Here is a 20,177-nt window from a genome sequence, read left to right as displayed (position 1 = left end):
TTGGTCCACATGATTAAAGGACGGATTGGCAAATGCAGTGAAGGGTGCGCAAGATGGTCCTAAAAATAGTAGCTGACTCGGACTGGATTCAAAAGGCACACGACAGGGTGTGGTGTCGCAACTTGTGGAAAGTTATGTTCAGTATTGGACTGAGTTGATTGATTGACATGTTATTTACATAAAGTATAAAACAGAGCTCTTCCTTTCTCCTACCATAATGCTGTGCCCTACGGGGTTCATAAGCGATCATTGTACCTAAAATTACCACCTGCTACATTATGGAAGCAAAAAGTATTGAGTATTGAGTACATAGGTATGTACATTAAAATATATTCGATATGACTAATGATGATAAGAGAGGCTAGAGACTAGCTCATATCTAACTTAACTAGGAAAACAACAGAAATCGGAATAAAAAACAAAAAACATTTATTCATATATTTTTGAAATATAACAATCACAGTATTAAACATCTACAACTACGTTATAGTGATTCAAAATGACTGTTTTAATTTATTCATAATAAAAAATATATTTTATTTTCTATTCTAACTACTTCTACATAAATTTAAACTGAATAAAATAAAAATACCTAAGTTTAATAATTTTAATTAAAAAACCTAGTTAATATTAAAATCTACAGAAATATGCTTTTAAATAAACACTTAGTGCTTTAATAATTAAAAACTATACACGAAATAAACAAATGTATTAATGACGTAATTATATGAATCACAAAAATACTGTAAGGTTTCTACTTTTCACGACTATATGGCTTGATAAATGACTGTAACATTCATATAAATATTGAAATTATTGCCTATGAGATTTTTGTTTTAACCCACGAGTTTCAAATGTTCAGTAAATTTAAAACTAAATCAAGTAACAAATCTCCAAAACCTTCATGTGATAATAGTAAGAGATATTTCTTGTTTTCAGGTTTTATTTCAGTTGTACCAACACCATGAAGTAAGTAACTACCGCACCCAGTACCTGGAAAATAATAGATTATTACTTTAAGCCCCTAAGATTTTAGATTTTCCCAAAAACTAAATATTATGTGAGTAATATTTAGTTTTTGGGAAATCAAAAAACCAAAATTCGAGAAAAGTAAACCGAATTTAAAATGACAAGGCACCTAACCGAATGAACCTACCTTACAAGTCAAAGTTTAGTGAGACAATATTGATCAAAACTCTATGCTTTTAGGTCCTTTCAATTAGTAGACGCAAGAAAATTATGTCAACAAAGTTTAGATAAATAATATTTAAGATTATTGATTTCAAAGTAATGGTATGTCCCCAAGTGATATATCAACTTACAGAAGCGAACAAATCAAGTGACACGGTAAAGAACTTGGCTCCGGAGATGCTCATCGCCTTCTGGCACTGCTGGCACACAATCTGCACGAAGGTTTTCGCTTCCTCAGAGCCGTCATACCACTGGCAGGAGTAAGCCGCTTCCATTACGGATGAACTCTGGGAGGTAAGAACGAAATTAGTGATAGGTTTCTTCAAAGGCTGATGCAGACTAGAAAAGTGACGTGGTATTCATGAATGATGTTTTGTTAGGTTAGGTTCAAAAATGGCTTTTGTCTCTACATTCTGATTGGTAATGATTAAGAAAAGTAGATACTTAGTGCATGATACATGCCTTACGAAATTAGGTCCGCCTTATATACCACAATTGATTATACGGTAAAATGTTAATAAATATATACTTAAGAATGACTTTTCGATCATTTTCGTTCTTGAAAACAGTGGTTAGTTTCAAGACACTGGCTGTTCAATTTGGATAGTCAAAACTGAATTAGGCAAAAAACACTATTTGTAAAGTAGACTATTAGAGTAAAACCATCGCCATTGTTGAAGCAAGACAGCGCTCTACAATGCGCATAGTTTCGTCTCTCTTTCACAAATACAACATAACCACGCTAAGTCGCAGTTTACCCAAAACAAACCAAGAATTCAAGGAAATCGTCTTAATAAATGTTAAGCTGATATTATTTTGGACCATTTACCTCTTCAATGAGCCGGTTCCCAAAGATACAGAAATGGAATACTTGTCCAAGCGTGTAGCTGAGGTAGCCAATAGTACTGAATGCGTAAACGTTGATACCGTTGATCTGGAAAAATATATAAAAAAACAATACAAATATAATGTTGCGATGTCGTTGAGGTTCTATGCGTGAATTTGTATGCACGCAGGCTCAATCCCAACAGCTTTTTCAAAGACATGTACATTCTAAGACGACACTTAAAAATTGTGAATTATGAGAAAACCTGGATTCCAAAAGTTCGATTCTGAAATCGACACTCAACGCTTTTCTACATGGGAATAGGTCCGTGTACAGCAGTGAGATGTATATAAGGTGGCATTATAACGCACATCAAGAAAAGGAGGTCAAAATAAATAGTCCCAGTTAGAGAGAGAAGGAATAGTTATCTATGAGTATTTGAGTATCGGAGCAAAAATTATTTTGTGGATTTTTGATTTTCCTTTACTTTGATCCAAGCTTCCATACCACTTTTATCATTCAACGGTACATTAATTTAGATTACATCTTGGTGAAAGATATTTTTTTTCAAAAATGCTTTACTTCCTTTTTGTAACTCGAGTGCTATGTAGCATACGCGACGTGTCCGGGATTCGATCTTAGGAGAACATTTGTGTGATCCACGAATGCTTCTCCTGAGTCTTGAATATTAGTAAATACGAAAGGAATTAATTTCCTAGTGTCGGAGGAGTTTAAAAAGTACTTTGGGTGGAGATTAAAATCTTGTACCCACAGTCACTTACTTACTCATACTTTGATTTTAATCTTAAGACCACATTTATGCGCCTGTAATTAATATTAAATCAATGAAAAACATCCGATAGAAACTGCAGGTAATTTTTCCGAACTTGCAAAGAGTAATTAATAACAACTCCGTTCAGTATGAAAATTCAGTTTTGAACAAAGAAACAAAAGAGTTTAGTCAACCTTCTAAACGTTGATTTATGATTAGTTAATGACCGACTGTGGCATTACGTCTCTTATGGTAGCAGAGAGATTGCAACTGACAAGCCAAAAAACATCCATTTAAATATAACGACTACTTAGTTTGTTTATTTTCATTTAGAACCATTATACCACTTAAAAATTTAAAGGAGCTCGTGGCTAAGCTTTAACCGCATAAGTGAGTCGATCTCAGGTTAAACTGTGCTTGACGCGGTTGGTCCGTAGATAGGTGACCATCTTCATAACGAGTTCCTCCGTGTTTCGGAAGGCACGTTAAATTGTGGGTCCCGGCTGTTATTCCTACATCTGTGACAGTCGTTACAGGTAGTCAGAAGCTTGAAAAGTCTGACAACCAGTCTAACCAAGGGGTATCGTGTTGCCCAGGTAACTGGGTTGAGGAGGTCAGATTGGATTTGGTTGGGAAAAGGCTAGGCCGATGATGATACCACTTAAAAATTTAATTTATATGACGTTATTGCGATATGTGAACCAAATTATGATTTTCATAGCAATTTTTGTGCATTTTTTGCTATGTCTTCGCTTTTTCTTGACACGAAATACAACTGTCGTATTGGTACAGATCGTCAGGGTGACTAATGACGTACGTTGTCGGAAATCCCATTGTTTCCATTCTTTTGTTTTCATTAGAATATTTTCTGAAATTCTCTTATTATAAACGCACAATTATTATAATGACCATTAGTGTACTCCAGAATAATGGTGTAACGAATGGTGCCTGTTTACTTTCAAAGTCATGGAGGTCGTTAAAATAAATGACATCTAAAAATGTATCAATGATTAAAAAATAATTTATGATCAGAACTTTATTTTGTTGTTGTTCGCCTTTGTTTTTTTTTTTGAAATATACGATTGCACCAACGTTATTAATCCTTGTGTCGCGATGGGTTACCCAAACATTCTAATCGTATGCACATTGACACATAACAAGCATTCATGAATCATACCAATGCACTATGCGAGGATCAAACATGCGAAACGTCGTGTTCAGTGGGTTTGGCGTGGTGACCTCAACCACTCGGCTATCCGTGCACTCATAGAGAGGTCTAAAGGAAAAGTATGGGATCTGATTCAGGCTATATAAAAAGGTGGAACACAGAAAGGTAATGGATATTGATTTAATTTTGTAACATTACCTTAGTCGCTTGGTAAGCCAGTAGTGTGAGTGTGATGGTTGACACCAACATGTGAAACAGCAGAGCGGTACCATAAGTGTCACCGATGGATGCCACGAGCCTGAAAATAAGAAGGAATGTATTATTATTTATAATTAACTCTTGAGAAGGCTTCTTGCACCTAATCTTATTCCTAGGTGTTTTCTAACGTTTCGTTTAGCTAAATTGAACTGACTGAAACGAGTAGTGTTGACAACCACTAGGTCAAAGTCAGTAGAAACGTCAGTGGTTTGAATTAACGCAGAATATTGTATTTCGTAATAATATAATTGTATTTATATGAATTATTGCAAGGTTTGAAAAAACCCTGAAAGAAAAAGTCGGTTTAAAATCAGTCCGTCCGTTTAAACGCTACCGTGTCACAATCAGACACAGACACACAAACACGGTCAAACTTTTTGCATTATCCTAGAATTGAGCTTTCGTTTATACCTACTGAAAATATAAGTATAATTTCTCTTGCGTCCAAATACTCCGAAATAATTAATCCAAACTGAAATACCCACAAATCTCTAGAAAACATAATTCCAAATTATATTTATAACTTTAGATTCCGAACGCAAATCCTAAGTTTCGAAATTTGAAGCAAGTTTGATAAAGTTGAAAACTAGGACGACTGTGAACCGCAGATTATTAGTCCATAGAGAATAGTTTGCGCTTCTGCGGCCGCTGGGGGTCAATTAGTCTCCGACGATGAGCAGGGGCGGCTATTATGGTGTTATTGCAGAATCATATTAGGATTTAAAAGCTTCTTTGTTTACGAGATGTGGTTTTGAGGTTAGTTATTTTTAGCAATCGTTACAGTTTGTTTATTTTTTTTTTAAATTTTCCCAGGTGACTTTTGAAAAATATATTTTTTTAATCAATATCATTTTGATTATCAGTCTTAATGCTTTTAGCCTATTTGGTAGCACCAGTGTTGGTTAATTAAAATTAACTAGAATATTGATCCATAAATATAGACCGATGAGAACGAATAATACTCCTAATATGAAAAATATTTCCGTCACAAATAAATTATTGAAACAATGAAAATTTACTTTAATGGATCATAATATGAATATATAAAAGGCCATTTTAGCCCCTGTACTGTTGATGGCAGATATTTCACTACTCTGTTGAGTGAAGTTTGGTTGTAAGGTACAACAAAGCTCTTAAATAATTGAAATTTCTAGTTGTTTGATGTTCTAATTTAATTGTAATCGAAATATTATGTATTATCATAGAGATCAAAGAAGATCTATATATCGTAACGTTTTAATAAATTTGATTGTGCGTTCAAACGCACAATCAAATTTATTTAAAGATAAAAAGGGATATTTCACTAACCGAAATAAAAGAAGGTATTATAAAAGATAATGATAAAGATATTTTAAAGTAGTTTAGAGTTTCTATTTTAAAGTTAAGTATAAATAATTAAATTACTCTGTAAATACCGAGTTTAAAACAATTGAAAAAACAAACAAAAACGAAATTATCTTTTTCAAAATTACATAATATCTCAGTGGAATATGTCGGAATCCTTTGTTCTAGTGTAAAGTAATTACAAAGAACAATTGTTTTCTAAATAGGTTCCAACTTGGGAAGCATTGCCATTCTGCTGAACACGCAAGAAGCTCGTTACGCTGCACTACCATTAATATTATATCTTTATTCTCTGTATTTGTTAAATAAAAAAACTATTTTATATTTAACTAGCTGTTGCCCGCGACTTCGTCCCCGTGGGTAGAAGATATAAGTTATGATTTATACCTGCCCTATTTTTTCACATTTTCCTTTGTATCTTCGCTCCTATTAGTCGCAGCGTGATGGTTTATAGCCTAAAGCCTTCCTCGATGAATGGTATATTCAACACAAAAATATTTTTTCAATTTGGATCAGTTCCTGAGATAAGCGCTTTCAAACAAACAAACAAACTCTTCAGCTTTATTTATTAGTATAGATTGTGTTGTGAAAGTACTATTTTTTTCGCGGCTCCTCTCGCTTATGGCTAAAGGATAGCCGAGTGGTTGAGATCACCACGACAAACTCACTTTGCGTGACATGTCGTGTGTTCGCTCCCAAGTTTATGTTTGATCCACAAATGCTCGTTTTAGGTTTGAGTGCCAGTGTGCATGTGACTTGAATGAAATGAATGTTTTGTCAATAATAGAAACTAACTTATCCTGTTTTTAATCTAGCCCATTATGTTCCATTGCCAGGCAAAGGCCTGTTCCAAATCCTTCTAATATTCTCTGCAATGGCCCACATGAAACCAACACACGCGGTCAAATCATGAACTGCAGTAAAATAATCTTTTGAAGTACCTAATACTGGAAGTATCAGCAAAACGGCTTGAAGTAAACAGTTTGGCGTCCACCCAAGTGTGTCGATAGAAAACACTCAATCCATTCGACTGGCGGATGCCAGTAACTGGCTCTATAAATACTGACGTCTCTGGCGCTACTGTTTTAATTTCCGTTTTAGAAACATTAAGTTCACTTTATAGCTTAGGGATATTTATATTATGAGTTTTGTTACACTAGTCCGTTGTTTTAGTTTCTAAACAGAACGCGCAAAGTAGCAAAAGTAAAATTCGTAAATGAAATGAAATTCGAAATTTACAATTTTATTTTATTGGACCGTACCTATGATAATAAATTAACTATGATGAGAGGTGCAATGTTCCAAATCAAAATCTCTTCCCTTATATTTTTTTTGAGATGATGACAATTTTGGAAGGGAAAGTTTAAGTAGCCGAGATAAATTGTATAGACAGATCACATTTTTTCAACAAAAAAAATGCCAAGAAATTGTCAATTCTCCTCTAATATGATTGAATCAAACCTTACTCGACATAGTTTTTTTTTTAATTTAAAACCGGGCATTCCGAAAATTTGCCTACATTGACCAACATTTTGAATTTCATGTCAATCTTAAAAGTTCCTCCATTTTCTAATTAATATCATATAAATACATAATATATTGCAAGTACTGTAATAGCCATTAACGAAGATATCGATCAACTCCACCAATGCAGATGTTTCTTTTCCCATAGTTAATGAGCTGACATTGTCCTTGTATGCAGCACCGCAAAGTCACGGTCGATACGTAGAATACACATCATTATTCCTCATGTCTTTATTAAGTCGAAGAAGTTTTGCTATGCGTTAGAAATTCAAATAGTGCTATAGGTTGTAGGTTACAAAGGTAAATTTTCTCATCAGCTTAGCTTTTCCCAAGTATGTATTTTGGGGCATAATAGATTTATAAATAACAGCATTATTTTTTATGTTTTTCAAACGGGTTTTAGAAGGAAATGGAGAAACCGATTTTATTAATTATTTGTTAATTTAACGTGGAATATCTATAATTTAGTCCCTTACAAATTTAATCAAGTTTGGCTCACTAGTTTTTACTTAAAGTCAAAAAGGTTTCATGTGTTATTGAAAAAATAATAATTATTAATTTCTTTCTCATTTACTTTCGATCTTACCTGACAACATGCTTATGCCGTTCAACCCAGTACTTGATGGCGGACCTGGCCAGCATCTCCTGCTTCGGGGTCAAGCCGTTGGGGTTGGGGTTGTTTTGAGAAGCAAAGTTCTGGAGTCTACCACCAGCTCCACGTAACGTCATTCCGAAGTCCTGCTGCGTAGAGTATATACCTCGGATGTCCATGTCTACAGCGTCTGGGATCTTTTCGGATTTTTCTGTTGGGTGACAAAAAGAAAATTTGGAAGTGCAGGATCGGGGTTAAGTAAACGATCTGATATGAGCGTTTGAGTCGTCGACGGAATATCGAAAATTGGCCTTCCTAGAGTCGGAAATATTAAGTATCTACTGTCTTCTAAAAATTAGGAGGTCTTTTGTTCCACTGTTGAACTATTGCGTTGAAAACTATGAGCTAGGCTGACTGATGATTAATCATACAAAATATATCACGACCCGCCAATTAAATCGTATTTTGTACCTAATCTGTACTTACCCTACCAGCTATTATAAATATCTTAATAATCTAGACAATTACCTGTAGAAGAAGCACGAAACAGTTCAGCAGTATTTGGTCTGTAGGTATCCAAAGAGGCACTAAGTTCCATGAGCGGCTTCATGATTGCCTTCAGATGCTGCAGCTGTTCACAAGCGAAGATCAGCCAGGAACAGAACATCACGTCCATGAGGTTCGCGATGGCCATCGAGAATATCAGCCAATATACCTGGGTTAGAAAAAAGGAATAAAATTGCAGTACTAATATATGGTAATAAGTCATTGTTGGGTAAACGCTCTGCCCATGTAAGTAAGGCTCGAGCATTGATCACCATGCTGACTCACTGCAGGTCAGCAACTTCGGATTTCTATATTTGAAATCCAAGATTCCTCACGATGTATTCTTTCATCGTAGGTCAATGGAATTGATATCAATGTCAATGGTTAATAGAGATAGTTAAAGATTGTTAAAATTATTAAAAAGCTGTAGTATTTTGTCGTTTTTGTCTTTAAATTGACTCGTAGATACAGTTTATAAGCAAATTCTGGCGATGAGCTCTTACGGGGCTGATTTTCAATGTTTTTCATTTTGATTTCTTTCGCACTAGACAACCTTTTTATAGAAATTATTGCAATAAATCTTCTGTGACATTATTCAACTACATTTTTTTATTCAGCAGTGAATGGTCCTGTATTGCCGAGAAAATACAGTTATTTCATCCAGTTTGGTCAATACGCTGAGAGTATTACTCTCTTTTAATGCCGGGAGTATGAGCGTGGCTGTTTCAGATAACTCGTGGAGCGTTGTTTACGACTTAATATGACAGCTCTGTACCAATGTTAAGAACATTCAAGGTGATAAACCTTAGAAGTACTATTTGTTTATGTATTTTTGCCATCGGAGGTTTTAGAATATCATAAAAATGAAGAAATAACGAAAATAAAGTATAATCGGAAACTAGATAAGGAAAATGGTTTAATACGAAATTGTAGTTTGCCGTTTCAGTGGAAATAACAATTCAAAATCGAAATGGCTCTTAATTATGTGTTTTAAGTAAAGTAGGACGCAGAGTATATTCCTGAAACAGTCTAAAATCAATAACCATTATTAGTGTTTGCTAGAAGTTTATAACAATTCAACCAGCATATAAATAGGCCAGTAGGCAAATTGCCTTTTCAATAGACTTCGAAAATTCAATTTTCTGTAATTTTTTACTCTTGGAACCACTTCGGCCTGGATGAACCGAATTTGTTGATTTTGAACCGAATTTGAAATATCTGTCATTGGATCCCGTACTAATTTCAACAAGTTTAACTTAGTAGTTTTTATTTGAAATCTGTAGTATGTTTTTGTTGTTAAAAACATATTATTTTCTATTAAAAAAAAACTGTAGTCAACACTTACTTGAAAAACGAAAGCCACAATGTACATGGAGCCTCCCATAGCATTGAACGGGTACCAGGCCTTTAGCGGCAGCCTCGGAGCTGGCTCCGTCAGGGTTTCATTGGTCTCCTTACTGGTGATCAGGCGGACTGACTCTCCGAAGAAGGTTAGTGTTACCCAGCCTGTGGAGGGTAAAGGTTATTTACAATAGGAAGGAGAAAATGTGTAGGCGTAAAATTTTTGTAAATCGAAATGGTGGTGGTTTGATAATAGATGCTTTGGTTGGTGTTAACTAGCCCGTGAAAGATAGTGAATTATAATAAAGGCTAATAAAAATAGGTAGATATACGGTAGATTTTAAAATTTAGATTTTGGTCCTGATTTGGGAGTCACCTGAGGGTATGCGATGAAATGGAAGTTATTATTTTAAAGAGAAGTTAAGTGTAGTTTTGAGAAGTTTGTTTTTGGTTTGGAAAATGAGTCGAAGGGGGGTAGATACGTAGTTGGTAAAATAGAGTATTCAGCTAAATTTGATGAGACGAGAAATGAACCTCGATGTAAGTAGGCGAAAGCCGGAAATATTTCATACTATTTTAAGCACTTAAGTGACAAACAAAGTAACCCTCTTCCGTTGCATTATTAAGAATTGGCAAGAACAAAATACATTCAAATACACATTGTGTTATCCAAGCCATTCTACATCTTCATTTAATCATGCAAACCATTTCCCGAATGTGCTCACCGTACGCGGAACGATCATTAAGTTTCCGAAACAAAGGAAAGGTTATGCATTTTTTAGGAGAAGACATAAAGGTATATTTCTCTCGGGGCATGTATGAACATCTCTTGAGGAACATTAGTAAAAAGTAAACAGACATAAGAAAAGAAGATCTATGATATTTTGATACTAAAATGTGACTAATAATAAAATAATAGTTACAGTATGTTTTTTATTACAGTCTTCAAGTATCCCTCATATTTGCCAGAAAGAATTAAAAACCAAAATTTAAATTCTTTATCAGATATATTTTTTACCTTGCAATCAAGTGCTCACAAATGCATTTTGGATATTTTACACCAAAAAAAAACAAATTTGTCAAAATTTTTAGTCAAATTTAAACCCATAAATGTTATATGTAAAGTTAGAGCAGAATGATTTCTGTATCATTTATATTTAAGTACATGTCACAATACCGGGAATAAACATTTATTCTATTTTCTAACATGAAACTAGGTCACCTGATTCTAAGTATTCTAACGGGCATAGTCAATGCTTCGCTGATCCCTAGATCGCATGAGTTGACTGAAGTCATGTCATGCGGATAAAAATATAAACTTACAGGATGTTGTTGAACTATTTAATTGATATACTAGCAGTGGCCCGCAGGCCCGCCCGCTAAGTACAAGTCGGAAATTGTCCCACAGAAACATTGAATCAAGAAAAAATCTAAGCTATGTACTAGTCCTGTTAATGTTATTTGTGTAGCAAATTTCGTCTAAACTCATTAAGTGGTATTTGCAAGAAAGAGGAACAAACATAATTACATCCATACATGTAGTAGTAGTAGGATTTCGGGTTTATAATAATAGTAAGAAGTAAGATATTTAGAAAAAGTAAGTAAAATGTCAGAGATTGTTACTGGTTACTGGTTCAGGTCTGACGTAGACTTTAAAAGAGGAAGGGAAATGTTATCTTGGGATGGATTTAGACGCGCGGTTTCTTTTCCGCGCGAATAACATAAGCATTTCAGCATAAACGCATATTCACTTTTACCGTTGCGCTTGTAAACTGAATTGTTTTGAGAAATAAGTGGTAATTTTATGAAATACTCAGCCGCAGCCATCTTGGCTCACTGCTTGGCTTTTCGAACTCAAGTCAACGTGTCAATTTTCACAAAAAAATGTGTGTCTAGCAAGGCTTATACCAGATTCCCAAATTGAATGATACGGGTGTACAAATCGCTCATCTAAAAACGCTTTCAATTTTACAGCAAGAAGCTTTCATTTGGCTTACAAAATCTTAGAAACCCTAATAACTACTACTCAGTTAGCAAGAACTTTTTATTTGGCTCACAAGATTCGACCTGCACTAAACACATACACATAAGCACACAATTACAAGATAAACAAAAGCTAACAACAAACCTTGTATTGTTCTTCACCAGAACGTAGTTTCTGTATCCCCTTTGTTAATAAAAGCCAAGCTACATTACCGCTAGCCATAACTTTCGTGCTATTCCACAGTAAGTCCTTGGCTTCAGCTTTGAGACCGGTAATGGGGCAGTAAATTAAGCTAAATGTAACGCGAGTATACTCCGGACCTTATGTGTGGTCAGTCAGTAATGGCTTAAGTCTAGGTAATGTGACAGCGAGGCTATTGTGCTGGGTATAACTGACTTGCTATGTTGGCTCAGCTAGGGAAATATTTGTAGTGTTTATTGTAAGTTTTGAATGGTTTCAAGGGATCCGTATTCGTAGGGTAAAAATGGAACAATATTACTGAGGAAAGGCTTTCTGTCTTTTTGTCTGTCCATCTGTCACCAGGCAGTGTCTCACACTGAGTAAGTTAGGCTGTTAATTTTTTTTTACGCAATAACAAAAAATAGTAGATAAAGTTGAAGACTGACCGACAAATTTCAATGACACCCATTTGTTTTTCATTGACGTATTTGTATGGAAAGGCGATGCATATAATCACTTTATTTTTTAATTTGGATCGCTTCACTTTAATCTAATCATGAATTGGAACTCCAAATGTTGAGGGAAAGTCATCAAAGGACTCCCATTAAGGGTTGAGTGTCACTTCTTTTGCTCTTTGTACCGAGAGCTCGTTAACGTTTTCAGTCAGAGCAACTGTACAGGCATCAGCATTAGCCCTCCTGAGCTTGCTAACATCTCTGTGATCCACGTGGAACACGAACGCGCAAAGGTTAGAAACACATATTACTAGTAATATAAAATAACACGGTACTTACTGACGACAGACAGTGCAGTCATTCCGCAGATGAAGTAGAGCAACCTCCTCATCTTGGTGAGGGCGATCTGGTGGTAGCGGGCATCGGACTCCGTGAACAGAGGGTGACTGTTCGACTGGTTCCATACTGCCAGGGTCCTGAGACAAAGAGGATATTAGTAGTAAAAACATTCAAGTTAAACATGTAAAATCGCTTTTAGCGATAAGACCGCCATTGTACCCTAACACTGTATGTATTATGAATCACTGCTGCAATCAAATGCTATGGTGTGACTGCTGCAATAAAGAATATTGTAATCTAATCTAAGACCCTGAAGTACTACCATAGCAGCTCGCGTCTGTTTTTTCGTTGCCTTTACGCATAAAGATTATTGAAAAACTGCTGGTTCGTAACTACGTGAACAAATAGATTTCTTAGAAGATTTCTCGATTGTCAAAAGCTTTATTACATGTTTACAAAATCCATTATCTATAAATTAAAGTTCGAAATAGACAATCAATAAACTAAGTTTACTACGTAGTAAATTCTAATAGCCCGAATTACTTACGTATCATTACTTTTTAGCCTCATTAATTCGTAACTGGATAATTTTACACACAATTAATTGTTATTCACTGATAATTACCAGTCTTCGGTTTTCGTGGGGAAATGCGCAGCTGTCTAATTTAGTAGGGAATTTGATATTATGTATTATAACTGAAAGTATATTATTGTAGGTCAGGAGACCGACCGCCTCGGCTTAAAGTTATATTGTTACTATAACTCTATATCGCGTTTCCAAGAGAACTCTTCAAAAGTCCGGGATAAAAACTATCCTATGTTCTTTCCCAAGGTCAACTCTATCTCTGTACTAAATTTCATTAAAATCGGTTTAGTGGTTTAGACGTGAAAGCGTAACAGACAGACAGAGTTACTTTCGCATTTATAATATTAGTAGGGATAGTAGGGATTAGTTGGCTGTGGAAAAGAGATGTAGCTCTACGCCGTGTAGTTCGCTGTCACACTTCCACAACTACAAAAATATTAATTTAGGAGGTGATGGTGATGTAGGCTTGCATGAAGTTTGGTTTCTGTTAAATGTACAATATAGAGGCTTGTTGATTTAAAAATTAAATAGTTTATTGTCCACTTTCTAAACATGAATTAAACTAAATCAAATTTACTTTCTATTTCCCGACGCAAAAAGAGGGGCGTAATAGCTAAAGTTTCACGCATCTGTCTCTCTGTGACACCATAGCTCCCGAACGGATTGACCGATTTTAATTTAGTTTGCTTTGTATTAAAGGTCAATTGAGTGAAGACATTTAAAGTTGCTGGAACCTACGGCGCGTCGGTTTTCAATTTTTTTTTATTATAACCTCTTTAGAAAACCAAAATTTGTAATTATATGAAAAATTCTAAACATAATTTTATTTATAAAATATTTTATTTTATAACTTAATGATACTTGAGAACAACGAGCACCAAGCAAGGGTCGTTAAAATCGTCGAGAACCTTCATCATATTGTTATGAGAGGATACAATTTGAGGACTATTTGACCTCAGGGTTACAATGTCAAGGATCAAGGTTTGACCCCGACCTCTCGCAATCCTTGACCGTGTGTCTAGCCTTTGTTCCGTCTTTATTTAAAAAGAAACCACTGCTTTTGTATGTTTTGTTGAAGGTTCTTTCTGGTTCGAAGTATTTTGTTTTCATAAAATAAGTATTACCTGTAAGTTTTATTTCACCTTGAGTTACATCATAGGCATTATTTTATGTACCTTAATAAATTAGTCTCTCTAACTATATTTAACTCGAAACAGATTCAAAATACAATTAATTATTTTTAAGATTTCCGTAGAGGTATTTTACTATCTGTATAAATGCAAACAATAACAGATAAAATAATATTTTTCGTCGTAAAAGAAAACAAATAATTCGAAACCAACACAAACATGGACACTTCGTGTTCCATTTTCAAAGTAATGTCAAATTCAAATAAAAGTACGATACTACGATGTCTCATAAATTCGCAGTCAATTTTAAACAAAGACTTTTGAAAATGGAACATTTCAATCTTCTAAAAGAGAATTCAAACGTTCAGGTGGAATCGTGTTTTAAAATATTCTGTCCGTTACAAAAGGAATCTTTGAAAGGTTTCTTTTTTCAAATCTCTTGTAGAGTTCTATTTTCAATCTGTTAGCTTTAAGTACTAGTTATAAAATTCTCTATTTAAAATTCACTTTGTTTTTTAGCTTTTGTTAAACCTTTGGATGCTAGCTATATAGGTATATTGCTTGGGGAACTTATTCCAATCAATACATTATATAAGTACGTTCTTAGCCGAAGTCAAGTCTTCAAATATTTTTGTAAACGACTTACTCCACACTTAGCAGTTTAATCTTTGGGTAGTGAGGGGTTCGCAAACATACAGCCACATGCACAAAGACACCATTTAATCTTGCATAGGTTCTTTTATGGTAAGAACCTCCTTCACTATTTCAAATTAATTTATTAAACCATTATTAGATCACAAGAACGCGTAACATAGATACGTATTTATAATGCCAAACACTTCTTTTATATCGCCTCTTTTTGATCCCACTGCTGGGCAAAAAGCAAACACTTTTTACGAAACTTAAATAATTAAAAGCCAATTAGTCATTAATACTGAACCACTTCAAGGATCAATTACGCTAAGTGTCGTAAATCCAATAATAGCTCAGTGAAGTGTTGAAAACAATTAAATACTAGCGTAAACTTCATTGTACTCGTAACTTAGTAATGACTTACGTTTGTAGTCAAGTTACGGTAACTTAGATTAGTTTTGTAGCCTATTACAGCTTTATATTATAGTAGATTCCAGGTCTGCCAAAACAAAGATCTTGAGTTCGATCCCAAGGCACGCGCCGACTTTTTGTATATCATAGCTTGCTTCCGTGTTTCGGAAGGCACGTAAACATGTGGGGCTTGTGACAGGTTGAAAAACGGTCAGGACATTATTATAGATCATTATTTAAAATTATAATATTGTCTCCTGCTTATGGTATGGCCAGTTTAATTGGCCTTAGGTTATTCATTTTCTTTTAAACAAGACAACGCAATTATTGCACTTTTCACGGGTAATTTTTTTAAAAGCGACGCTTTTTTATGTAGCATGTTTCTTTGAGTTTGTTTCCTGCCTGTCCGACTAATTTCGGGCTCAATCGAACTCTCTTGAAGTCAAGCGAAAACTGTTTTTGACGGAAAATACTCATTTTTATTAAGGTTTAATCAACATTTTCAGGTAAAATAAAATACAATTTATTTTAAGTTAAACCTACTTTAGCAGAAATTGTAAGTAAAATTAAACACAGCTTTGAAATTGAAATAAAAACTAAGCTTCGTATTAAAACGAAAAACGTTTTCAACAGATCTGAAAATAAATTCCTCAGCCAGTAAATACTTAACTAAAAGTAACAAAGTTATTTTCCAGAAAGTATTAATTACATTGTTCGCAAATTAAATAATGAGAAATTAAAATTGCTTTTCAGCTTTCTTCGGTCCGACCTTATTTAGTTGGGTCTTGACAACTTAATTATTTAAATATTAGTTACTATCATAACTCGTTTCATTTGTAAACCTAATATTATTTTATTAAACTTAGATACGTTTAATTTTATCTAGACAAAGGTTTTGAACGTTAAATTTATTACGTAATTTTGTATTTTTCTGAAAATATCTAAAGTAGGATATAATTATCCACCATAGTAACTTTATTACGATTATTATAGATTTTTTTGTAACTACTTTCTTATGCGGTTTCTGATAGGTTTAATCTAAGTACGACGACCATTTATTATCTTCAGCGAAATTCTAAGGTTTTTCGTAAATGGGGTGGCGCAATTCACCTGCTTTTAATCTCCAAGCTATCATCATCATCATCATCTGAAATCGCTCACTGTGTTCTCCGTAATACCGCCATACTATGTACTATTAGTAAATTAACATTATTTCGTTGGAGGTTAAAATTCGATCGAAGTAAAAACAGCTGCCGCTATGAGCATAGCCGAATAGAACGTAATTGACGAAGTATTCTTTCGATGCCTGGTAAAAGAATTGTAAAAAAATGATCATAATTAAAACACTTACCTGTAGAAACTCTTGGAATTCAAGGCAAAGAACACCAGCTTGATAATAGTATGGGCGAAGAAGAGAACAGTGATGGTGTTAGCCGTCAGCTCGTTGACTTCCTCGGAGTACTGCGCCATGTTGACGCCCATGCATGCGAAGTGGATGACGATGAGCACCGCATGCACGCTGGCATAGACCTTGCGGAGCAGCATGGTCATGCCAGAGTTATCTGTAGAGAGATTGGTATTTAGGAACGAATTGGAGAACTGGTGCGAATTGGCATGGGATAGGGATTCTGGAAAGATTTCGAGGAGACCTTTGCTGTACATCATTCATTAAGAAAAAAAGTGCCGTAGCTTGTTAGGGCATATTCTACTGCACTATGGATTCTAATATATCGCCGGGGGTCTCACGAAGATTCCAATCACATGCACAAAATTACGCGTTTATCGAACCTGAGCCTCGCTGCGGTTTACACGTGGTGACCTCAACCACTCGGCTATCCGTGCAGTCGAATCCCTTTTTCATAATTTAGACTTGTTTATAAAGGCATTCGTTACTTTTATTTCTATCTACATAACGGTCCTTATAGGCAGCAGCATGCATTATATAATCAAAAACCTAATGAGTACATAGCAGAACTGGAAAATCCTGACAAATAGATGGATATTAAAATAAATTTGATCTTTCCATCAAAAAGTGTTCATTAAGAAGCTCCATTATATGAAGTCTATAAAAATACAGCTGCGTCCAAAATCATCGAAGATTTTAACAGCGCAGCTCCCTAAGGCATCGGCGCCATTATCTGCCAATGTTGCTACGATAGTAACTTTTTATGACCTTGTTATGACACAGATAGAAGTAAAGCGATCTGAGCAGGATGCTTTCATGTTATCTGTATTTATATTTATAATATTAGAACCAGATGCTCTTGTAGACGAAATAAATTTTGTAAATGAGTCTATTATGAAAACATTTGACGGCTGAATTACCGAAATTTTCATTCTGTTTTATTCATTTGTTATTTTACATTTTCGTCTGTTGACTCTTTGTCTAAGGCCCGATTTTTCAATCGTCAGATAACTTTTATCTGAGGAATAAATATGACATATTTTCTCAATAAAATCTGTAAAAACGTCAAAAATATTCGCCGAATAAAAGTTATCTGGTGAATTAAGGATTATGGATATAATTTACCGGAATGGTAGTTGAAGAGGAAATGCCCGGCAGCCTGCATCAGCCTGATGTTGGGCATCAGGTCGGACACCAGGCCCTGGGCTTTCACCTTGGCCATCATCTGAAACAGAAAATATTTTTAAAATCACGCATTTGTCATTAATACTTACGTTTTTCTGCATATTTTGAGAAATGTGATTTAAATAAGTTCCTAAGCAGAATGACTTGCATCAATAGAAGTTAAACCTTATTAGTTTAAAAATAATTAACAATTTCTTGTCAACTGTATTTTAGCTAGACATAAATCGACATAATTATTATTTAAATGCACTGAAAAGTGGACATGGATTGGGACAACTACTTTTGCAATTTACAGTTGATTTTCAAATTATTGACATTAATTTCGACTTCAACAATAATAATTTAATTGCTTATATAAGTGTAAGTTATAACGCAATTTAAAGTGCAATAAAATCCAAAAAAAAATACCTTGATTGAGTTCTAAAGATCCCTTTCCAAATTCCGAAACGAAAAGTCCAAAATTACGAATATAACTTATAATCCCATTTTTCGAAATAATCTAAAAAAATACGTGTACCGGTCTCAATTTCCAATAACAGAGTGATCGATTTAGAATTCAGTGTCACATCAGGGTTCTGCGATGACGTGTATTTCGAATTACATCCAATAGGATCGCTTTGTCTGTGGGAGAGAGCAGGTGTGACAACACCCGGCGATTTCTTCCTCTTAATTATAAATGACTGTATGACTGTGTTAGTTTCTTCACAACATACATTCCTGGTTATCGAATCGATACTTTTAATTCGGTCAATGTTAGTATTTTTCCAGTTATTGTTTCATTTTTATTGTTTTCGTTTGCTTGTTCTGTAATCAATTGTTCGTTTGTTTTTGCTATTTGTATACGGATTTAGGTTTCGATAAAACTTGTCGTTTCTAGGAAGTAGGTTTTTAAAAGGTTGATTTTGTTTTTGAGTGTTTAATGGTACTTTTTACCCCAACCCGATTTATTACTAGAAAAATAAATATATAAATGCGGACAACATCACATATATTGTTCTGAACCCAAAGTAAGTTGCTAAAGCACTTGTGTTATGGAATTCAGATACAACGAAGATACTACAAAAACCCAGACCCGAGACAATGTAGAAATCTGATTTTTTACATTGTCCCGACCGGGGATCGAAACCGGGACCTCAGAGCTAGCGACACCTTGAAACCGGTGCGTACGCCACTCGACCTCGGAGGTCGTCATGAAATGAAGATGAAATGTGCTTATCTAAAAGACAAACAAAAATAATTAGCTTCCTATTAATAAAAGAAGTTTCAAAATCGGTTTAGTAGTTAGTGAGATAACGCAGTACAATGACACAAACATAACCTCTAAAATTTTAGTGCAGATTTGAACAGCATTATGTTTTGCTTTACGATTTCAGATCTTTCAAACACAGACATTTATAAAGACCAAGTTACCTTAGAGAAACGCTTGAATTGCATACATTTTATGAAGTTTCAAAGTATATTAAACTTCTACCTCTTAATTCAGTTCAGGAGTCAAACAAGAAATAGTTTCACGAAATGCAAAAGCTGAGAAACTGTCTTACCTAACCTACAACCTCTTAAATCAGGACTCTTATTTGTGGAACGGAGACACCGCTACGCCTTGTATATAGCGCTCTCTCGCTTACACAGTGACACCAATCTGCTTTTAAATTTCATAGTTAAGGTGTTTCATCCTTGCTTTAACTCAGTATTATTCAAAGTTTATTAATTTCCTTTAGAATTAGCGCAAAACTTTGAATCTCAGGAGTAACGGATAGTTTTGCACAAGGTATTACAGGTAAGGAAATGGATGGCAACTTAATTATTAAAATGTTTAGTTATTACTGTTTTTATTATGACGTCTTAATACAATAATAACTCGTGTCATGGCAGCTTTGCATGGATTTGTATGAATATATAAAAGAAAAAGAAACTGTTTTCTATTTCAGAAAATTAAGATCAGATTTTGAAAATTTGAATTCGAAAGAAGTTTATTTTTGTATCGGAAATGACTTCTGTCTTGGAAGAACACTGTTTTTATAAGTTGTATATTTTGTTGTTATTATTAACAATGTAAGAAGTTTAAATTTACTGGTATCAATAGAAACATTTAATATCCTACAAAATACTTCTATCCTGTACTTAATTAAATTTTCTAACGTCGGCCCGGAACCTCCATTATTTCTGCTTGCCTAGTACTCTTAATGAGCAATAAATTATTGTTCTACTATTACCTACTGCAAATGTATTCGTACTAATATAATAAAAGTGAAAGTAAATTAATTATATATATCTGTCCGTCTGTAATACGTTCACTGCTAAACCGTT

General features: G+C 34.4%; 1 protein-coding gene across 1 annotated transcript; it reads right to left on the bottom strand.

The window, feature by feature from the left end:
* Nucleotides 1-698: 698 nt before the first annotated feature.
* Nucleotides 699-17,910, bottom strand: LOC113493258 (odorant receptor coreceptor). The gene is made up of 10 exons (XM_026871145.1): nt 17,811-17,910; nt 16,632-16,842; nt 12,521-12,657; nt 9,567-9,727; nt 8,204-8,390; nt 7,670-7,886; nt 4,156-4,255; nt 2,021-2,125; nt 1,323-1,478; nt 699-993 (listed from the first exon to the last, which is right to left on the bottom strand). Exons 1-10 carry the CDS (start codon nt 17,908-17,910, stop codon nt 943-945), a joined length of 1,425 nt encoding a protein of 474 aa, XP_026726946.1. The 3' UTR covers nt 699-942.
* Nucleotides 17,911-20,177: the final 2,267 nt, after the last annotated feature.

This window comes from Trichoplusia ni, chromosome 1 (assembly GCF_003590095.1).
Source record: "Trichoplusia ni isolate ovarian cell line Hi5 chromosome 1, tn1, whole genome shotgun sequence".
NCBI lineage: Eukaryota > Metazoa > Arthropoda > Insecta > Lepidoptera > Noctuidae > Trichoplusia > Trichoplusia ni.
This window is presented reverse-complemented; position numbering and strand designations above follow the sequence as displayed.

Coding starts and splice junctions, on each gene's coding strand:
- LOC113493258 (XM_026871145.1), bottom strand. CDS start 17,910: ATGATGGCCAAGGTGAAAGCCCAGGGCCTGGTGTCCGACCTGATGCCC. Junction 12,658..16,631: donor AATTCCAAGAGTTTCTACAG/GTAAGTGTTTTA, acceptor TCTTTGTCTCAG/GACCCTGGCAGTATGGAACC. Junction 9,728..12,520: donor GACTGCACTGTCTGTCGTCA/GTAAGTACCGTG, acceptor TACCCTCCACAG/GCTGGGTAACACTAACCTTC.